Here is a 17,310-nt window from a genome sequence, read left to right as displayed (position 1 = left end):
CAGAAATAATAATTTGTATACATACTATAAATACTCAAACAATGCATGTGTTTTAAATGTGAGTATTTGAGTTTTTAAAAATAAACAAATGAAAATTCGATGTCAGAGTTTGATTCATACATTGTTATGTCACATTTTGAGTTGCGGTAAGTTGTGGAATGTTGTAGGATATAAATAATGAATCTCTCACGACAATAAAAAAACCACATAAAACTTATGATTAATAGTGAAAAGATGCTATCGTGATTTAATGGTAATTGTTACCTCAACAATCCGTCCTCTTGAAATGTGAAATGCCAAATTAATGAAGTCCTCCAACATGAAGTGAAAAGGATCTTGTCAAAGATTGATTGAGCATGCTGTGAAGGTGGAATCTGCGAAGTTAAGAATGCCTGAACTAGCAATATTTGAATTAATTTATTAATTCAATTTACTTAACAAATAAATAAGGTAAACTTATTATCAAGCCATGTATGCATATTGAAAAATGATTGATTTATTTATTGCGATTTCGGGTTATCTTGTTTCACTTTCATTTGCAATTTGTGGTTTTAGTGTTGCTTATAGATAACTTCTTCGTTTCACATCCGTTTTGTTCTTATCAAAATACTATTGTAGCTACATATGAATGATAGTGTCCGACATGCATATACTAAATGGTACTCGTAAAGCTTAACTATAGTTTTGTTAAAATGTATTCTTAATATGATACCACAATGAAATAATTCTCAAGCGTTTCATTTGCAATCAATCTATGCGTAATTATTTATGTCTAGGTTACAAATCTCACGAACAAAACTAATTGTTAAATTCAAGCATAAGTATTTGATAAATCACACAACAATGTTTGCTGCACTTTGCACTCTCACTGACTTCGTTGTAGGCGGCTAAAAACTATATATATATATATATATGTATATATACTATACTATATGTGTGTGTAGGTATGTGTGTACGTCTAAGTGGAATATAACTATGCATGTATGTAAATATAGTATAATATATAATAATATTAGGTAGTATGTGTAGTGTAGTATGATTAACATTCTTGTGTTTTTCCTTTCTCTCTTTCGTTTCTGTTTTCATTTAGCACATTTGACTACTAAGCTTAGTAATTAACCCGTTGCTGCCGTTGATTGACCAACTAACAAACTATGCCACTATATGACTATTTTTGTTCAGATCAGTAAGTAACTCGGCAGCCATATCCTCTGCCTCCAGCAAATCACCATTCAACGAATGTGGAATGCTTGTGGACAACACCATGCCCCGTCCACCGCTGCTCGTTCCAATGGATATATCATCGGGTGGCGAGTTGCGACGACGCTCCCGTTCCCGTACAATATGCGGTGCCTCGTTGAACTCGTCCAGCTCATCCATGCCTGCCCGGAGATATGCATCGATTAAACAGATGTTTGCAAATTAATTTATTCAATTGTCTTACCTGCATACTTGGTGCCCGCTAGCAGCAAATATTGCCCGGCACGATTGGGCCACAGGAGTCCGGTCATCACGCAGTAGGCCATGCAGTCAGCTGAGTTGGTGATGCCTTGCAACAGCTTGTAGCGCCACATGGGGCTCACCTGCAACGCCACAATAGCCACGATGGGCAGATAGATGAACCACACCAAACTGGAGGCGCCCAGATGCAAAAGAAAGTCCAGTTTCTTGCTGGAGTGTTCATACTTCATGGTGTTACGAAGTTCGTACAGAAACCACATCATGAACATGGTGCTAAAAGTTGTGTTAAACAATGAAAATAATGGCTAAGCAACAAACAGTCTGGTAACCTACCGCAGGATTAGAACAATCCAACCTGGCCAGGTCTGGTATTCATCAATATCGGATATGATATCCACTTCCGTCTGCAAAGCAATGCAAAGAAATTATAAATTGTTTATAATCGAATTCAATGTGTGGACAACTCACCCGATCCCAGATGTAGAGAAATATGTGGAATGCACAGTATGGCACCCAAATGGACATCAAGATGATCCACCCAGTGCGACTGATTTGCTGCCGAGTCACAGCCCAACCCTTGGCCAGCAGCAGCAGTATCAGCATAAATGTAGTGCGACTAAGGATGTCCAGAACATCGCCGGCAGCTTGCATATTGGGTTCACCAACCCCATTGGTGGCATAGCGCAGCAGATGCACAGTGATTAGGGCCAAGCTAACAAATTCACTAAGCAGACTCAGCGTAAACAATTTGGTCACGGGATGCTTCTGGCGGCGCACAGCGTAGATTTGCATGGGCAACAGCACAATGTAGACGAGCATAAAGATGAGGTACATTTCCAGCAGATTCTGCTGATCGTACGAGTACTGAAAGGTGAGCAAATGCGCTGCCGAATTGTTGGGATGCAGATTCACCAGATTAATGTTGTACTGCAGTGTAGTGAGGATGTTGCTGCTGCGATTGCTCGTCCTGGCGAGAGTCTCATGGGCATGCCATTCACATGTAGTGCGATTGCGATAGCAGGCCACCAGTGCCACATACCAGAAGCTAGAATAAAGATGATGAGTCATGTAAGATAATTATGGATTTGACTTCTGTTTACACAAACATATCAAATTGTGAAACCAGAGAGTGCGACAGCACTCAAAGCAATCAATGGAGTAGGCAGGCGGTAGCTTATCGAACAACTGATATCGTGATACACTGTGTACTTAAGATACCAGCATAGCTTTATATACTGTATTTAGTACTTACCGTGGTTCCGCCTCCAAGTTGATAACGTAGGTGAACTGATGATCGGCAATGACATTCGAGGGCGCATCCTCGTCCACACACAGCGCTCCATGAGGGCAGGGTACGCGTCGCAGAAAGTCGCGTTTGCCCCTCGGATTGCAGTCAGGATCGTAGACGATGCGTTGAAGCCGCGAGAACATGCGGGAGCAGGCCAATTCCCGATTGCGATAAGTGCGATTGCTGTAGAAGTCCACGAACGTGGATTTGTCCAGCACGACAAGCGTAACTGGTGCACTATAGGTATCCTTGGACGTCACATTGCCATAGATGTAGCCATAGGATGGCAGACTGCGCGGCGATGGAGGATCCGCTTTCTGAAAGCCAAACTTGATGAGGAACTGAAAGAAGTCGGCGGTGTGAAAGTCGCCACTGATGTGAGTTGCCTTGGACGGCGGCACTGTGTGCAGGAATATCAGCAGTAGTGCTAGTAGCAGCCATTGAATACTGTGGGAGGCGGGGGGATGATAGTCGCAGTTGTAGTTGTAGTTGTAACTGTGAGAGAGGTGGAGGTGGAGGTGGTGGTGATAATGATGCTGCGCACATTGCAGACCTTATCACTGATTTTGTCGATGCAGTATCATGTATGTTGCTGCTGCCGCGTCGAAGATTACTCTCGTTTGTTGCTGTTGCTACTGTGAATGCTGTTGTTGCTGTCGTGGCAGCAGCAGTGCAAACCCAATGCCAAGGTGGCGCACTTTTGTGCATTCTGTGCGAAATTGCTAGCTATTTTTGTTTGTGGAAACTTCCACCTTTCTACTTTATCGTGCCCGAGAAATATCGATGACTCCACAATCGAAATAATCGATGTTTCGTTTTTGCAACTTGCAGTCATCGATATTTTGCAACCCTACACGACATTACAAATAATTTCAAATTTAGCTTTATGGATTAACGAAATAAAAAATAAATTTTTACATACAGCAAATATAATTGTTTTTATTTTCTTCCATTCATCGTTAGGCGCGCATCGAAAGCAATCGCAGCCAACTTAACGTTTCGTGAGTTTGCGTAGTAACCACAATTATGCGATAGATGTCGCTTTATAACTTAAGAAGTGGAGGGAGATTTCAACTGCAATTTCAAATTTGATATATAAAAACAGGACTGGGAGAATAATGTGTTAAGACGTAGTACTATTGCTATACAGTATTTGTGTGTGATATTTCTTGGCGATAAGCTCTCCGAACAATAGGCATTAATATGCGATTATCAAACAATAAAGGTCATCAAGAGAGTGATGAATTGCCTGCCGGCTTTTGAAACAGGAACACACAGTCAGTTTCGCCTTTTTTGCACGCAATTCAAACATAAATTTCAATAATTCCAAAATTTATGCGGCAAAGAATGATGCTACCCTTTTTTGTCGGTGTCCTCAGAAGGGCAACTTCAAAGTCTGCAGTGTTTGGAATTATGTCCACATCCTCATCCCCATCCCCATCCACAACCCCCGCCGTTGGCCAATGAGCACATGCATCCCTCCACCCATTCATAAATACGTAGAGCAGTACTCGTATGTATAATGCATGCGATTTGGGGGCGTTGGTGGTGACAAACCCCACGTGGATTGCGGTTGCCATTGATGCTCCGGACGTTCGGGAAGTTCAGGAAAGGTGCAAAAGAGCTTTGCACGCAGACAATTCCTTTGAGTTTTGATTGTGTCGAAGGGGAAGAACGAAGCAAAAGTGGATTTCAAAGTGTGAGTGTTACTTTGGTTTTTACTCTTTATTTTGCGCATAAAAATATTAAAATTCGACATTTAAATGTAGATTTTCTATTGTGTTTTTGTTTCCTTCCAAGGGTTGTGAAATCGTTAAGTAGTGTTTATCTTGGCCAATGTCCTTCCAAAATGTTGACCTAAATCTCCAAGCTCATTGCTCATTACCGATGACATGGCAGAAATTCATAGGAAAAGTTAACTAGCATTTGGTCTGTTGTCAGTTGTAGTTGGAGTTCAATCACATGTGCAAAATATTGTTACAAAACAAAAGTCAAGCGAGGGCAGTCAGTGAAGTTTTATCAGTTGATTCGATTAGTGGAGAAATGAATTGAGCTACCCGCGTTGACCCTAAAACAAAGTAAACAATTCAATGAGCTAAATAACTTGCCACTACAAATTATTTGCCAAGAAACAGACAACAGACAACAAATAATAAATTCGAGTTGTTGTTGTTGTCCACAAGCCCCTAATAAAAATCGACAAGGTTTGCAGAAATACAAAAATGCGCCTAATTTGTCGAGGAATCTGCTAGCTGAATGAATGGCCAGACGACAGACGATAGACGATAGACCTGAGACTCGAGACCTCTGACCCGATGGCAGGACGCAGAGACAAAACAGTTCATTGAAATGCCAAGCAGCAGCAGAACCAAGGGGGGAGGGTTCTATCTACCATTGAATTGTATTGTGTTTGTGCTGTCCCTGAATGATTTTTGCCAACTTTGCAGAAATTTATTTTATTATTATTGATTGAACACGGTGCTGATGTGAGTGAGGCCTATAAACAATGTTTTCATTTTATTTGCAATGAGAGTTTTGAATTGTAGTAACATTTAATTGGAGAACATGCGACGCACCAGACGTGCCGTAAAATAATATATAATCTCCGTAAAGCTGAGCGCACTGCAACCGAGGAAGAAACCAACCAGACCGCCAATATAAACTGCAAGCATTAGCATTAAATTATAAATAAAATTGTAAAGATTTGATGGGACAGAGAGTTGACTTACCCAAGACGTCGGCGAAGGAGAAGAGCACATCGCGACGCAGCTGCATTTTGGGATAATCAATAATGCCCCATTGTAGATTAGCGCCCAGGAACCAGACGCGCGACCTCTGCGAATTGCCAAGCCAAAAAAAAAAGGGAAGTAAAATGTGTGGAAATGGCAAGAGCAACAACAAGAACAACACGAGTGTAACAAGTCAAGTAAGCTGAAATTATTATTAAATGTAAAAAGTTTCGCCGCGAGAAAAAAAAAAAGTTAAACAAAACTTTGAGCTGCGTCGAGTTTGCAGTTTACAGTTGCCGCCGAAGCGTCCCAAACAAAACAGAGGAGAAGAGAAATAGTAATTGCATATTTCAAGGCGCCCGTTGCTGAACAACTTTTGTGCGCTTATTATTTTTTACGGCCTCGGTCAACAATTTCGATGTTTGTGCCCGGCAACATTTCGAGGCGCCAACAAACCAACAAACAAGCTAACAAGCCAGCAAGCCAACCAGCTCCCATCAAGAATTGCCAGACTTCTAGACTCCCAGACTGCTTTTCTGCCCACTTGATGCTGTGTCCTGCAGCTTTAACGAGCGATAGATGGCGCTTTTGTTGCTAACAATTTTAAACACACATTTCGAAAACTGTGCAAGCATACCGCGTACTTAACTGAACCGATTAAAGCGGGTGTATTGTAAATAAGTAACGAAGAATTTTTGTGTAACGATGTGATGTGAAGAAAACAGTTGTTAAATAATATGTTCTTTGAATAATATTAAATCTTAAATTTGTTTGTAGGAATTTCATTTTGTTCTAAAAAATTATAGCTATTATGATATTTGTTGATTTTTCAATTTTGTTGATATGTTTAAAAATAAGGTCTACTTTGCCTGCATTTTTTAGCTGTAATATAATTTCATTTGTGAAAAGGCAATATTTTTAAAATAATGTATTGTAAGAAGAACATTTAAACAAAATACAAATTTTAATTTAATGTAATTTACATTTATTGAATTATTAATTAAAATAAATATTATGTTCTTAAAAATATTGTGATATAATTGCAAAATAATAGAAATGTAAAAATGAAAATTGAATGATATTTCCAGAATTCAAACATTACAGGGTATGTATTCGTGCAGCTGTAAGCAATGTTCAAACTTGCTTCGTTTATTGTTATTATTATTGTAATGATTGTGCTACTTACATAGGATTGTACAAAGAAGTTGGAGTCATCACAGTTGCTCAAGCAATTGCAATTGATTTTATATTTGTCCGACTTTAAGGATATAATTTCGCCTGTTTTGCGACAGGCAGTAGGAAGAAAAATTTGAAAATTTTTAAATTAATAAATGGATTTTGTTATGTGCGATTAGTGCCGAGCTACTTGATATTCATTAATATTTGAGTGTCACATTCCTTCGGGGAACTTTTGGTATCTTTACTGACCAACTACAACTGAAAAAATTACACGATGGTCACGTTCAATGTTCAAATATTTTTGTAATAAGAATTTTTTTTTGGGATAAATATTTGCATGTTCAGAAAGTTGAAGAAAAAAAATGTGCTCACGTTTAATTTTGACCAAGCAACCGATGCCTTCCAGACCACAGACCGGCAAGCGACGACCACTGCGTACTGAAAGAGACGGAGAGATAGTGGGATAGAAAGAGATAAAAAGTGAGAGTGAGAAAGATAGGTAAGGGAGTCGTGAAAACTTCAAGTGGAACTATTTAAACATTTTATGAGCAAATTTGCGCCATAAAATGCGCAGCGTCGACAACGACGTCAACGTCGACACATAAAAGTTAAATTTAATGGCAACAATTAAGTGCAACTATGTGAACGAGGCACATGCTTCCTGGCCATGGCATGGAAATGCGCCTGAGGACGCAGATGAGTATGCGAATAAGGATGAGGATGAGGATGTGGATGGGGATGAGCGCGGCAATATGATTAAAATTGGACAATAATAAATAATTGGGGCGGTTTGCCTTCAACACAGCGGTTGGGGGAGCCAGGTTGACTTACAGCGATTGCGATAAAAGTGCGGAATACAACCGCAGATGCGAAGTGCAAAGAACATTCGACACTCGGAGAGGCAGAGACCAAAGCTATAAATGGGCACCGTCTGCATATCGTCGGCCTCGTATTGAAAGCGGCACTTGCGCTGTTTCGTGGTGAACCTATCATAAAATAGGAGGAGGATATTTATTTAATTATCTAATTAATTATCTATTAGCTATGGACACTCAATAAAGAAATATAAATAATACATATTAACTAAAGATAATTAATATAGCAGCTGCTACACGATTATAATAAAAAGGAAATAGTACAAAAACGGTATAATCAGTAGAATACATTTATAAATATACGAAAAAAATACTTAAGTATAAAAATTAATATGCCGAAATAACTTAAATGTACTGAATAGTATGTTTGGTATATATGGTGATCTGCTAATCGGTACAGTATGAAAGTGGTATTATCAGTAAAATATTCTTATAAATATATTAAAACACAATACTAATACAAAATAAATATATAAGAAATACTGAAATATACTCAATAGTAAACTTAGAATATATTGGTATATCAAGCGCCGTCAAAGAAAATTATAGCTCTATAGTCACTGACACTTAGATTTAAACAGCTAAACAGAATTTACCTTATATAATACAAAATCATAAAGATCATAAATGTTAAAAACTAAAGTAATTCCTGAGTAGTATGATAGTAAGCTTAATGGAAAATTCTTAATACTCTAGGTTACAAATTAAAAATGAAAATAATACAATATCTTAAATATATAAAATTCAGACTGCTGAAGCAACTCAAAGAAGTAGTAAAAATAATATAAAATCTGATATATAAAAAATTCAGATTAATAAAGCAACTTTAAATAGTTCAACTTACGCTCTCGCCTCCTCATTCGTATAGATTTCGAGAGCAATTAGCTCCACGGTTGTGTAATCGCTTTCGGGAAAAGTGTAACGTTGCTTCGATATGCTGGGCACATCGCCAGGTCCATGGAAGTAGACATCGTAAGCAGTGGAGAGATTAATAATCTGGGCATAGATCTCGCCATCCAGCGGATGAACTGTCACTCGATCCCCATGATCCAGCAGATTCCAGTCGTTAGCACGCCAATATCTGCAAATCAAATCAAAGTTTGTTTTCTCACAGTTGAATAAAATGAATGTCAACGAGTGCTCACTGAAAAGAGTTGTATCTGGCGACCAGAGAATTGACCGAGTGGCAAATGCCAAACTCCGTTTGTGTCTCGTAGATGAACATTTTGACGGCGGCGCCGCTGCTGATTTCCGGTTCGAAGGGCCATTTCAGTTCATAGAGTATATCCAAGTAATTGCTGCTATCGATGCCATACGACTTGTTCAGTGGCAGAGTTTCCAAATTGTCATATGTGAGACTGGCAAGTTTCTCAATAAAGTCCCGGAAATTGTCCTTATCCTCGTCATCCTCGAACTCCTCGATGTGTGCACTGCGAGTAAAGGATTATACTATATATGGATTGACAGGCAAGGAAATGGATTCTGGGTGTTAAAATAAAAACTACTATTGTTGCTTTTACGTTGCTAAGAAATGCTTAAAACTGATATATATATTTTGGTTTGGCTTCTTTATTTAAATTTTATACTAAGAATCCAAATCATCTTAGTAGACATTTAAAGTATCCTTTATTTATTATTAATTAATAATGAGAGTATAACATCATATTTCAATAAACTGCTGACTACTACAGCATTTTTATTGTGTGACTATGAAATATTTCTACTGTAAGAATTCTATTTTCTAAAGATAATGCAAATAGAATTCTTATAGTAGAAATATTTCATAGTACTTCCATTTTAATACTCTAAACTATCAACACTAAAAAATAAATCAAAATATATTCTACCATAAAAATGATGTTAATATTATGAATGTTTACTCAATTTTCTTACAGTATATAGTCATCCACTTTGAGTTCATCGATGCGCTTATGCGGACAGACGGTCAGCGATGGAAAGCTGGTGTTCCACACAAGTTTGTTGCGATCCATGGAGATGACCATGGGCGAGGTCTGGAAACGCTGCCAAGTGCGTTGGCTCAGCGAGATGATGCTGAAGAGGGCAACGCATATGAATGCAAACCAGAGCATGCTAGAGAAATGAATTAGAAAATAAAAAACAAAATCAAGAAAATATACGCAAAAAAATACGAGGCAAAAGAATTTCACAATGATATATGGATTCAAATCATTTTTTGCGTGTGCATTCTGGCAATGCACATAAAAATCTATTGCGTGTAAATTTCTGGTAAGCATCATAGCGAAATATGCGCGACAAAAGAATTATGGCTGACTGGCGGCAAGTTTGGGAAAAGGAGTCAATGAACGGCAGGCGACGTTGGCGTAAAACCCTTTCACAGTCGCCCCATTTTTATTATTTGTTGCAAGTGCGACGACAGCCAAAATAGACAGCAACCAACACTAAGACAGCACACACACGCAGTCACATAGACATAGACAAAGAGTAGCCATAACAAGTCTGACAAAAGGCAGCAAATCCTCGCTGAATTCCTCTCCGAGTGCTCCACCACACAATGATGACATTTTGACGCCAGCAATGGCTCATAAAGCCTTCAGCACTGTCACCACACACACACACTGACACATACACACACACACACACTGTCATATACTTGGATATGTGGGCACTTCGTTGCTGTAACAGCTACTTGGCTTTTAATTTTCCAACATTTCCCTGCAAGGAATGCTCAACACTTTCCGCTTCTGCACCAAATTATTTCAAATTTCAAATTGTCACAGCTCTGTAAACTTCTCCATTTTCGGTTATTGTTGTATCCTGTGAGTATTATAGTTTAATGTGTAGGGTATATTGAACTAAGGGACTGTCTTAGGTATAAGTTCAAACGGTTGTTTCTACATATGTACATGTATGTATTTCATATATATTATATATACATTTTATTTCTAAAAGATTACTTTTGCAATTTAACAATTTAAATTTGAATTTTTGATAAATATTCTAAATCAAAAATATAGACTTCCAAAAAAAAGATATATCTTACAATTAAGTTAAAGTAAATATATTATAATAAATATTATTATTTTCTACACCCATTTAAAAGTATGAGTACTTCTAACTACACATAAAGAAAAAACTTGCTCAAATCAAGTATAAAATCTTAAATCAATATTGTATTAAAGATTTTTTCAACTTAAAAGCCTTATTTAAAGATTTGATTAAGATTTGCTATCTACTTTTCAATGCAAATTGTTTTCTCACTGTGTACGTTAAATAAATTTATTTATTAAGATTTTAGTTCGTAACAAATATCTCTATAATGTCAAAGTGCAATTGACGTTTTGAAATATATTATTATTATATAGTAAATATTGTTATGACCTAGAAATATTTAACATTAATAAAATGTATAACTTATTATTGTACTCGCTAAATTAACCAAAATATATTTCCAATATTATTTTTCATCATTATTAATTTTTCTAAATAAATAAAACGTAACTAAAATAATAAATTTTTTTGAAACCCGTAAGTATATGTATTCAATTAATTTCATTAAAAATAAAAATTAAATTTTTAATATTATTTTACGCTCTATATACAGGATATTTTCTAGTTAAGCAGGTCTCTTTCAACACTTTTACTCGTTCACTTTATTGTTATGACGAGGCTTGGAATGTCCGTTGTTTCCTCTTCCTACTCGCAGAGTACTTTCGTTCCTATATTTTGAAAATGTTAGACAACGAAAATTCTTCGTCCGTCACAGCACAATGCAAATACACGTAGTGCGTATGTCAGACTCAACTTGTTTGCCTGTCCCTCAGTCTGCTTGTCAGTCTGTCTGTCTGTCTATCAGTCAGTCATTTGCTTTGTTTCATCATCACTCAACACTCATATGAATACATTTTGTGCGTGAATGGAGTTCAGTGATGCATTCACATCCACATATGAGTGTACAAATGGATGGAAATTCTGTAATAAGTGATTCGAGTTCTCAAGGGTTTAATTTTACCACTTGCGTAGATCTCTTTGAAAGCGAATTAATAAAGGCTTAGAAATTATTTTTAATTATAACAATTTTCAGTTATTTAATTGTGCTATCTCAAGTGCTTATTAAAGTATATAAAAACTTGTAAATATATATTTTCCATTACTATCTCTCAGCTTCTGCACAATTTCCCTGAAAAACTAACCGCAATTCATATGAATTTCTGCGTTGTGCATTTTTATTCGTTGCAGTGCATTTTGATCCCTATTTGAGTTGTTGGCTGCGGATTAAGCAGTCATGCACCTGAACGAGTAGTTCATCCATTCCCTTTATAGAAGTAGTTCAGCTGTTGCCATATCAACGTTTTGGGGATTGAGATGTCAGCGACGCAAACTCTTTGCTGGCAACTAAAGCTGCTTACTTGAGAGTATGCAAGTTACAAGCTAAGTTTCCTACTCTAGAAGAGGGAATTTTAGGCAGATGATATTGTATATAAAATATAACACAAATTAATGATAGTGGTTAGGTTAGTGGTAAGTAAAATGTTATAAAGATTTTTGTATTTTGAAGCTTTTTTGTGATGTTTTTAATATTATTTTCTTTTATGAATTTTTTCATATTTTTTATATGTAAAAATATATTTTATGACCCCCAATACTCAATTAATAATTAATTTTAAGAATATATATTTATTAAGTATGTTTGCCAATAAAATAAATTAAACATAAATTGTTATTTATGATATTTTAATATTCTTTCAAATTGTAATTGGATAGAGCGAGTAAAATGTTTTAAATATCTTTGTTTTTGAGTTCTTCAATAGATCATTTTTTAATATTATTATTATAGTAATATTAATTACTATTTTGGAATATATTTTATGTTAAGAATATCTAATTATTTGTATGCTAATAAAAAGAATAACACAATAAACAAGATAATAAATTTTCTATATATATTCTGTTTGTGTATGTATGTATGCATTTATAATATTATTAATGAAATAAAAATAATATTTATATTAATATTTAATTAAGTTTCCATTTTAAGAAAGGGAAATTGAAATTACTGAGTATCTAGACAACTTTGGATAAGCACAAGTCGATCCCTCCCTACGCTGCTTATGCTTTGCTATGGCGAAAGTGAATAAATCAAAGTGAAGTGCGGAAATAAATAAATAAAATTGCTGGCAGCACAAATCATTGTGATGGAACCGAAGCGGGGCAAGGCGGGGCGCTGTATTAATTAGAGCCTGGCTTTGCGTGTGGCACAACTCGCATCTCCCATTTTGCCATTTCCCCTGCACTTCCCCTTAGCTGGTGCCACATTGAACACCTGTCTCCTCCGCATTCGAAAAACTAACAAAAATTGTAATGGAGCTTGCCATGGAGCCATGGAGTGGATTGGAGTTAAGTCTGGCGTGCCAGGTTCTGTTATCCACTAATTAACCCTCAGCTGCGGGTTGGCTGTGGTCCATTTTTGTTATGCTGACAGTTCCCACATGTGATGCCGCCCCTCTCGGTTTCTGTTATGGAGTGTGTTACCAATTTAAGCCTTGCCAGACATTCCGTGTAATCCTGTTTGTCATGTCATGTCAGTTTTTAGGATTTATTGCTCTGCTGCTTCACCAAATACAAATTCCAACGGCAAAAATAATACTTCTCCCCCCCACCACCAGCTAACGCATACGAAGGATGTAGAAAAATTTGTTGCTCATGTGTAATTTTATGTATGCGAGGGGGGAAAGAGAACTTATCACTGTCTACTCTATACTGTATATATATAGGCACGCACATCCCTTTGGGGCCGATGCCATATGCCAGCGATATCGCATTCGGAGTTGGAGTTTGAATCTCAATGCTGCGGTCTGCACGTGCGAGTGCTTTAGAACATTTTAAGTCCTCGACTTATAGTTTGGGTGTCATTTAATAGTTGGAACTGAACGAAACCATAGCGAAAGTAAGCCAAAGCGAAAGTTTTGGTTGCGATTTGACTTGGTGCCAGGCTGTAATGAGGTTTTTTGGTTTCAATTAATTTGAAAATTAATTGGTTGAAAGAATTGGACACGATTGAAATCAGCGGATGCGTGTTCTGAAAGCTACTTTCAACATTTAATTTACTCAACGAAATAAAATATTTATTTACTATCTATGTAAACTTTAGTTTTCGCTTTAAACAAAATAATATAATATATAATAATAATATTTTGTATAAAATGATGTTAAAGCTTTTAAAATTATTATTGAAATCTGCTCAAAAAGAAGAATATTTATTATTTTTATTATATTATTATTTATATTATATTTATTATTATATAAATGAAAAGCTCTAAGATTATTATTTAATAGAATGAATTTCATATTATTTACTGTTCAAAAAGAATCTAAAGCTCTTAACATTTTTATTTAGAGCAAAGCCATTTTGTTTAATTATTTGCTTCCTTCAAACTTACCGCTCCAAAAAGTTGAGCCCGAATTTCGCCAGATAGATGAAACCGTGTATAGACGAGCCTTGCAGAAACTCGATTATGAATGCCTGCGCTTTTGCTATGTAAGCTGTATTCTCAATTCCGTCCTGCGGCGTCTCTGCCTCCTTTGTCGCCGCCTTTGTTTGCTTGGCCGGCGGGGGCTGCCAAAGCGGAGGACGGCGAAAGCTGCGAATGCTATACGGTTTCCGTTGATTAATGACCACTTCGTTCTCATTCGCATTCACATTCACATTCGCATTTGCATTCGCATTTAGTGTTGTCGAATTCGCTTTCGATGCCTGATTTTCATGATGCCTTTGAGCGGTACCGGGAAATAGCAAAAGTCCTGGTCCAGCTCGTGGTGTTGTTTCACTTCGTTGTTGTTGCAGCGATGCTGTGGATGCTGTCAGCGAATCGTTGCTGCCATCCCAGCTCGTCATTGTTCTTGACGTGTTGCTTTGCGATTCTTCGTGTTGCATACTTTCAGGCTGCTCTGTAAAATTCATAAGGCGCTTTGAAACGGTTGCGTATACTTAATTAAATAGAGTCTATTGTTTGCACTAAAACATAGAAGAGCAAGTAAATAAAACTCAACTTAGATATACTATTTAATGTGTATCGAATGAATTTCACACATTTCACATAATAGAAGCAATTTGGGTCTAAGCGGACTTTTTAACTTTTTTGTAGCATACTTTCGAGCGAAGCGGTAAAAATAAATAATAAAAGTGTTGCGAATCCTTACAAAAAAAAAAACTAGAGTAAAATTAAAAAACGTATACAATAAATAACATTACATACACAATTTAAGTAATAGTATGAATTTAAAACTACCAAACTTTCTGGCTGTGCTCAAATCGTACAATTGAAATTAAATACAGGCTGCACTAATAATTGAAAAAGCCTTTAAAAACTAAAGGAAAGGTAAGTATACTATTTAAGTCATAGTATGATTTTCATACCCCCACTAAATGCAATTTGGTTTTAATGGCACACGAAGCTCTATCATAGACTAATTAAGCTACACAAGGTCATAAAATTATTTGCAACTCATAATTTTATATGGCCTTTTCGATATGTGCTATTAAGCGCTTATGAATATTATATTATGCAGTCTTTTCTGATTGTAGGCTCGTATCAGTTTACTGTTCATTAAGCATAAATATGTCGCTTTAAATATGTTTTTGTGGCGTGTCTGCAACGGCGGCGATGGCTACGAAACATACAACAATAAATCATTATTGCCGTTTTTAATGCCATGTAAATTATGCCGTATAAGTGATTGAGCATGTGTGTGTGAGTGCGAACGAAGTAGCCATAAATGTGTGTGTGTGTGTGAGTGTTCTCATATGCACAGATTGCGAGATAAAAGCGCTGAAGATTGAAGGACATATGGAATAAGTAAATCTCAACGGGAAATTCCCGACACAAATGAGGCATTAAAGTTGCGCATAATTTGGTTAAGAATACACTGAGGAAAGAACTGAATGCCAAATTTAAAATTCACAATTTGCATTTTCTGTGATCCTGTTATATTATTCATTGAATGGTTTATTTTTGCAAGTGTAAGCCCTCGCAATGAAGCCGAGAATCAATCGACTGAGGTTTAAATGCATCATAAAAGTGACGTAATTGTATTCTACCAACATAATGAGAAATACAATATTATATTTCATAAAGTAGTCCATGAGAAATTTAATTCAGAGTGAGTTGATTACATTTGCCACATAAAAGAAGATCAACAGCATTGAATTAAAGCAAATTCAAAGGGTAATTTGATTGTTGTTTAAGGTTTTGCATTTTTTATGCTCATCATTTCGCAACTTGCAGCAATATGAACATGTACGATTGCGATTCCAGGTTGTATTTATGCAGCAACTGCTATCATCGTTATCTGTGGCATGAACTCTCTCAGCAGGAGCATCGCTGCAAACGTTGTCGATTATCTTATCGAGGATGCATCATTTGTAATCGACAATTCGAACCACGCCATATGAAGGATATACACTGCAAACGCTGCGAATTTCACTTGGTCAAAAGAGTTTCAAATACGCCGCCGCCAGAGTTGGATCTTGAATTAGAACACGAGATGAAGGACTCTCCAGATTCACCAGAGGATCGTGGAAATTGCGCTATGTCACAACGCTGGAAGAAAATTATGGCGGCAAATGGCTGCTACATTAAATGAAATTATATATAAAATACAAATATATATTGTTGAGCCTCGTTTAAGTAGAGCTCACTGTTGCAGTATCCAATCCCTCCTCTGCTTCATTGGGCCACTTACATGCGACCAAACACGAGCATTAAGTTTTACAACAAACCGATTCATTATTATAAGGTTGCATTGTCCAGGTTGGGTCAGGAGAGGTGGCAATTGGGGCAACATCGATGATGCTTCAGGCTGTCGGCCATCTGCCCCAACATCAAAAGGTTTCGTTGCGTAGAGCGGAGAGTCCTTAAACTGGATTAAAATTTCATTTAAATTTGCATTTAAATGAGCGCAGTGCACTCAAAGTAAATGCCCATTGCCCTTCGCATCCCTCTCCCTATCCCTCTCTTTCTTTCGCCCTTTTCCACAGCAACACAAAGAGCAGCCCAGACTCCTGGCGAGACACAGACGCAGAGTTTCCAGGAGTTGCAGACATTCACCCGAATGCCGAATACCGAATCCTGTGCCCAGAAACTGTTGCCATCGTGCACATGGGCAACATTAAAAAGGTTTTTTTTAATGCAGTTCTCTTTTTTTTGTTGGTTGGTTGTATTTTATTTTTATTTTTTATACGTCTTTCGCTCAGTTGATTACCTTTGGCAGCTGATATGGGCGGGGCTGGAGCGGGACTTAAGCGAGCGATCTGCTACTGCATTTTAATGGGTATTATTTAAATATGTATATTTTACAATTAAATAAACGATTTTTATGCTCTTATAGCGCCCAGAGTTACATTTTCAACTTCTGACCGCCATTCCCGTCGATGCCTTTTATGGAGCTCAAGAGCACGTTCTCTCTGTTGTTGCTGCTGCGAGCTATGTGCGGGTATAAAAGTACTTCTCTATATATAGTATATATATTTGCAGCTTTGCGTGTTAATTAAATTGCAAAAACGGCCTAGAGGACATATTAATTGGCCTTCAGTTTGTGGGACAATCGGTCTGGTTTCAACAGTTACAAAGGTCTAGCCTACATTTTATGTTCTCTACTCGCATTGTTGATGGCACACTTAACCCTATTGATTACAAGTATTTAAATTGATGTTCGCCTCTTCATCGATTCATTTGAATTCTACTATCAAAAAAAAACAAAAATACAAAAAGAAGAGATAACTCTTCCACTTGGTTTGTCA

At 36.9% G+C, this 17,310-nt stretch overlaps 3 protein-coding genes across 6 annotated transcripts; 1 reads left to right on the top strand and 2 right to left on the bottom strand.

Moving 5' to 3' along the window:
- Positions 1-404: 404 nt before the first annotated feature.
- LOC133845739 (uncharacterized) lies at positions 405-5,524 on the bottom strand. The gene is made up of 6 exons (XM_062280297.1): positions 5,479-5,524; positions 2,714-3,302; positions 1,930-2,506; positions 1,795-1,865; positions 1,445-1,734; positions 405-1,382 (listed from the first exon to the last, which is right to left on the bottom strand). Exons 1-6 carry the CDS (start codon positions 5,522-5,524, stop codon positions 1,153-1,155), a joined length of 1,803 nt encoding a protein of 600 aa, XP_062136281.1. The 3' UTR covers positions 405-1,152.
- On the bottom strand, positions 5,245-14,540 carry LOC133844913 (uncharacterized). 4 transcript variants are annotated; one of them, XM_062279206.1, is made up of 9 exons: positions 13,952-14,540; positions 9,426-9,623; positions 8,678-8,962; positions 8,377-8,613; positions 7,489-7,643; positions 7,030-7,095; positions 6,665-6,915; positions 5,479-5,584; positions 5,245-5,411 (listed from the first exon to the last, which is right to left on the bottom strand). In XM_062279206.1, the coding sequence occupies exons 1-7, from the start codon at positions 14,470-14,472 to the stop codon at positions 6,899-6,901; spliced, it is 1,479 nt and encodes a 492-aa protein (XP_062135190.1). In that variant the 5' UTR covers positions 14,473-14,540; the 3' UTR covers positions 5,245-5,411; positions 5,479-5,584; positions 6,665-6,898. The 4 variants fall into 4 exon arrangements, with proteins under 4 accessions (XP_062135190.1, XP_062135192.1, XP_062135191.1 ...); XM_062279208.1 differs by lacking the exon at positions 7,489-7,643; XM_062279207.1 differs by lacking the exons at positions 5,245-5,411; positions 5,479-5,584 and adding an exon at positions 6,515-6,599.
- Positions 14,541-15,593: 1,053 nt separating this feature from the next.
- Positions 15,594-16,279, top strand: LOC133843165 (protein FAM76B). Its single transcript, XM_062276590.1, has 2 exons — positions 15,594-15,736; positions 15,797-16,279. The coding sequence occupies exon 2, from the start codon at positions 15,801-15,803 to the stop codon at positions 16,152-16,154; it is 354 nt and encodes a 117-aa protein (XP_062132574.1). The 5' UTR covers positions 15,594-15,736; positions 15,797-15,800; the 3' UTR covers positions 16,155-16,279.
- Positions 16,280-17,310: the final 1,031 nt, after the last annotated feature.

The sequence above is a fragment of the Drosophila sulfurigaster genome, chromosome 3 (genome assembly GCF_023558435.1).
Source record: "Drosophila sulfurigaster albostrigata strain 15112-1811.04 chromosome 3, ASM2355843v2, whole genome shotgun sequence".
Classification (NCBI taxonomy): Eukaryota; Metazoa; Arthropoda; class Insecta; order Diptera; family Drosophilidae; genus Drosophila; species Drosophila sulfurigaster.
This window is presented reverse-complemented; position numbering and strand designations above follow the sequence as displayed.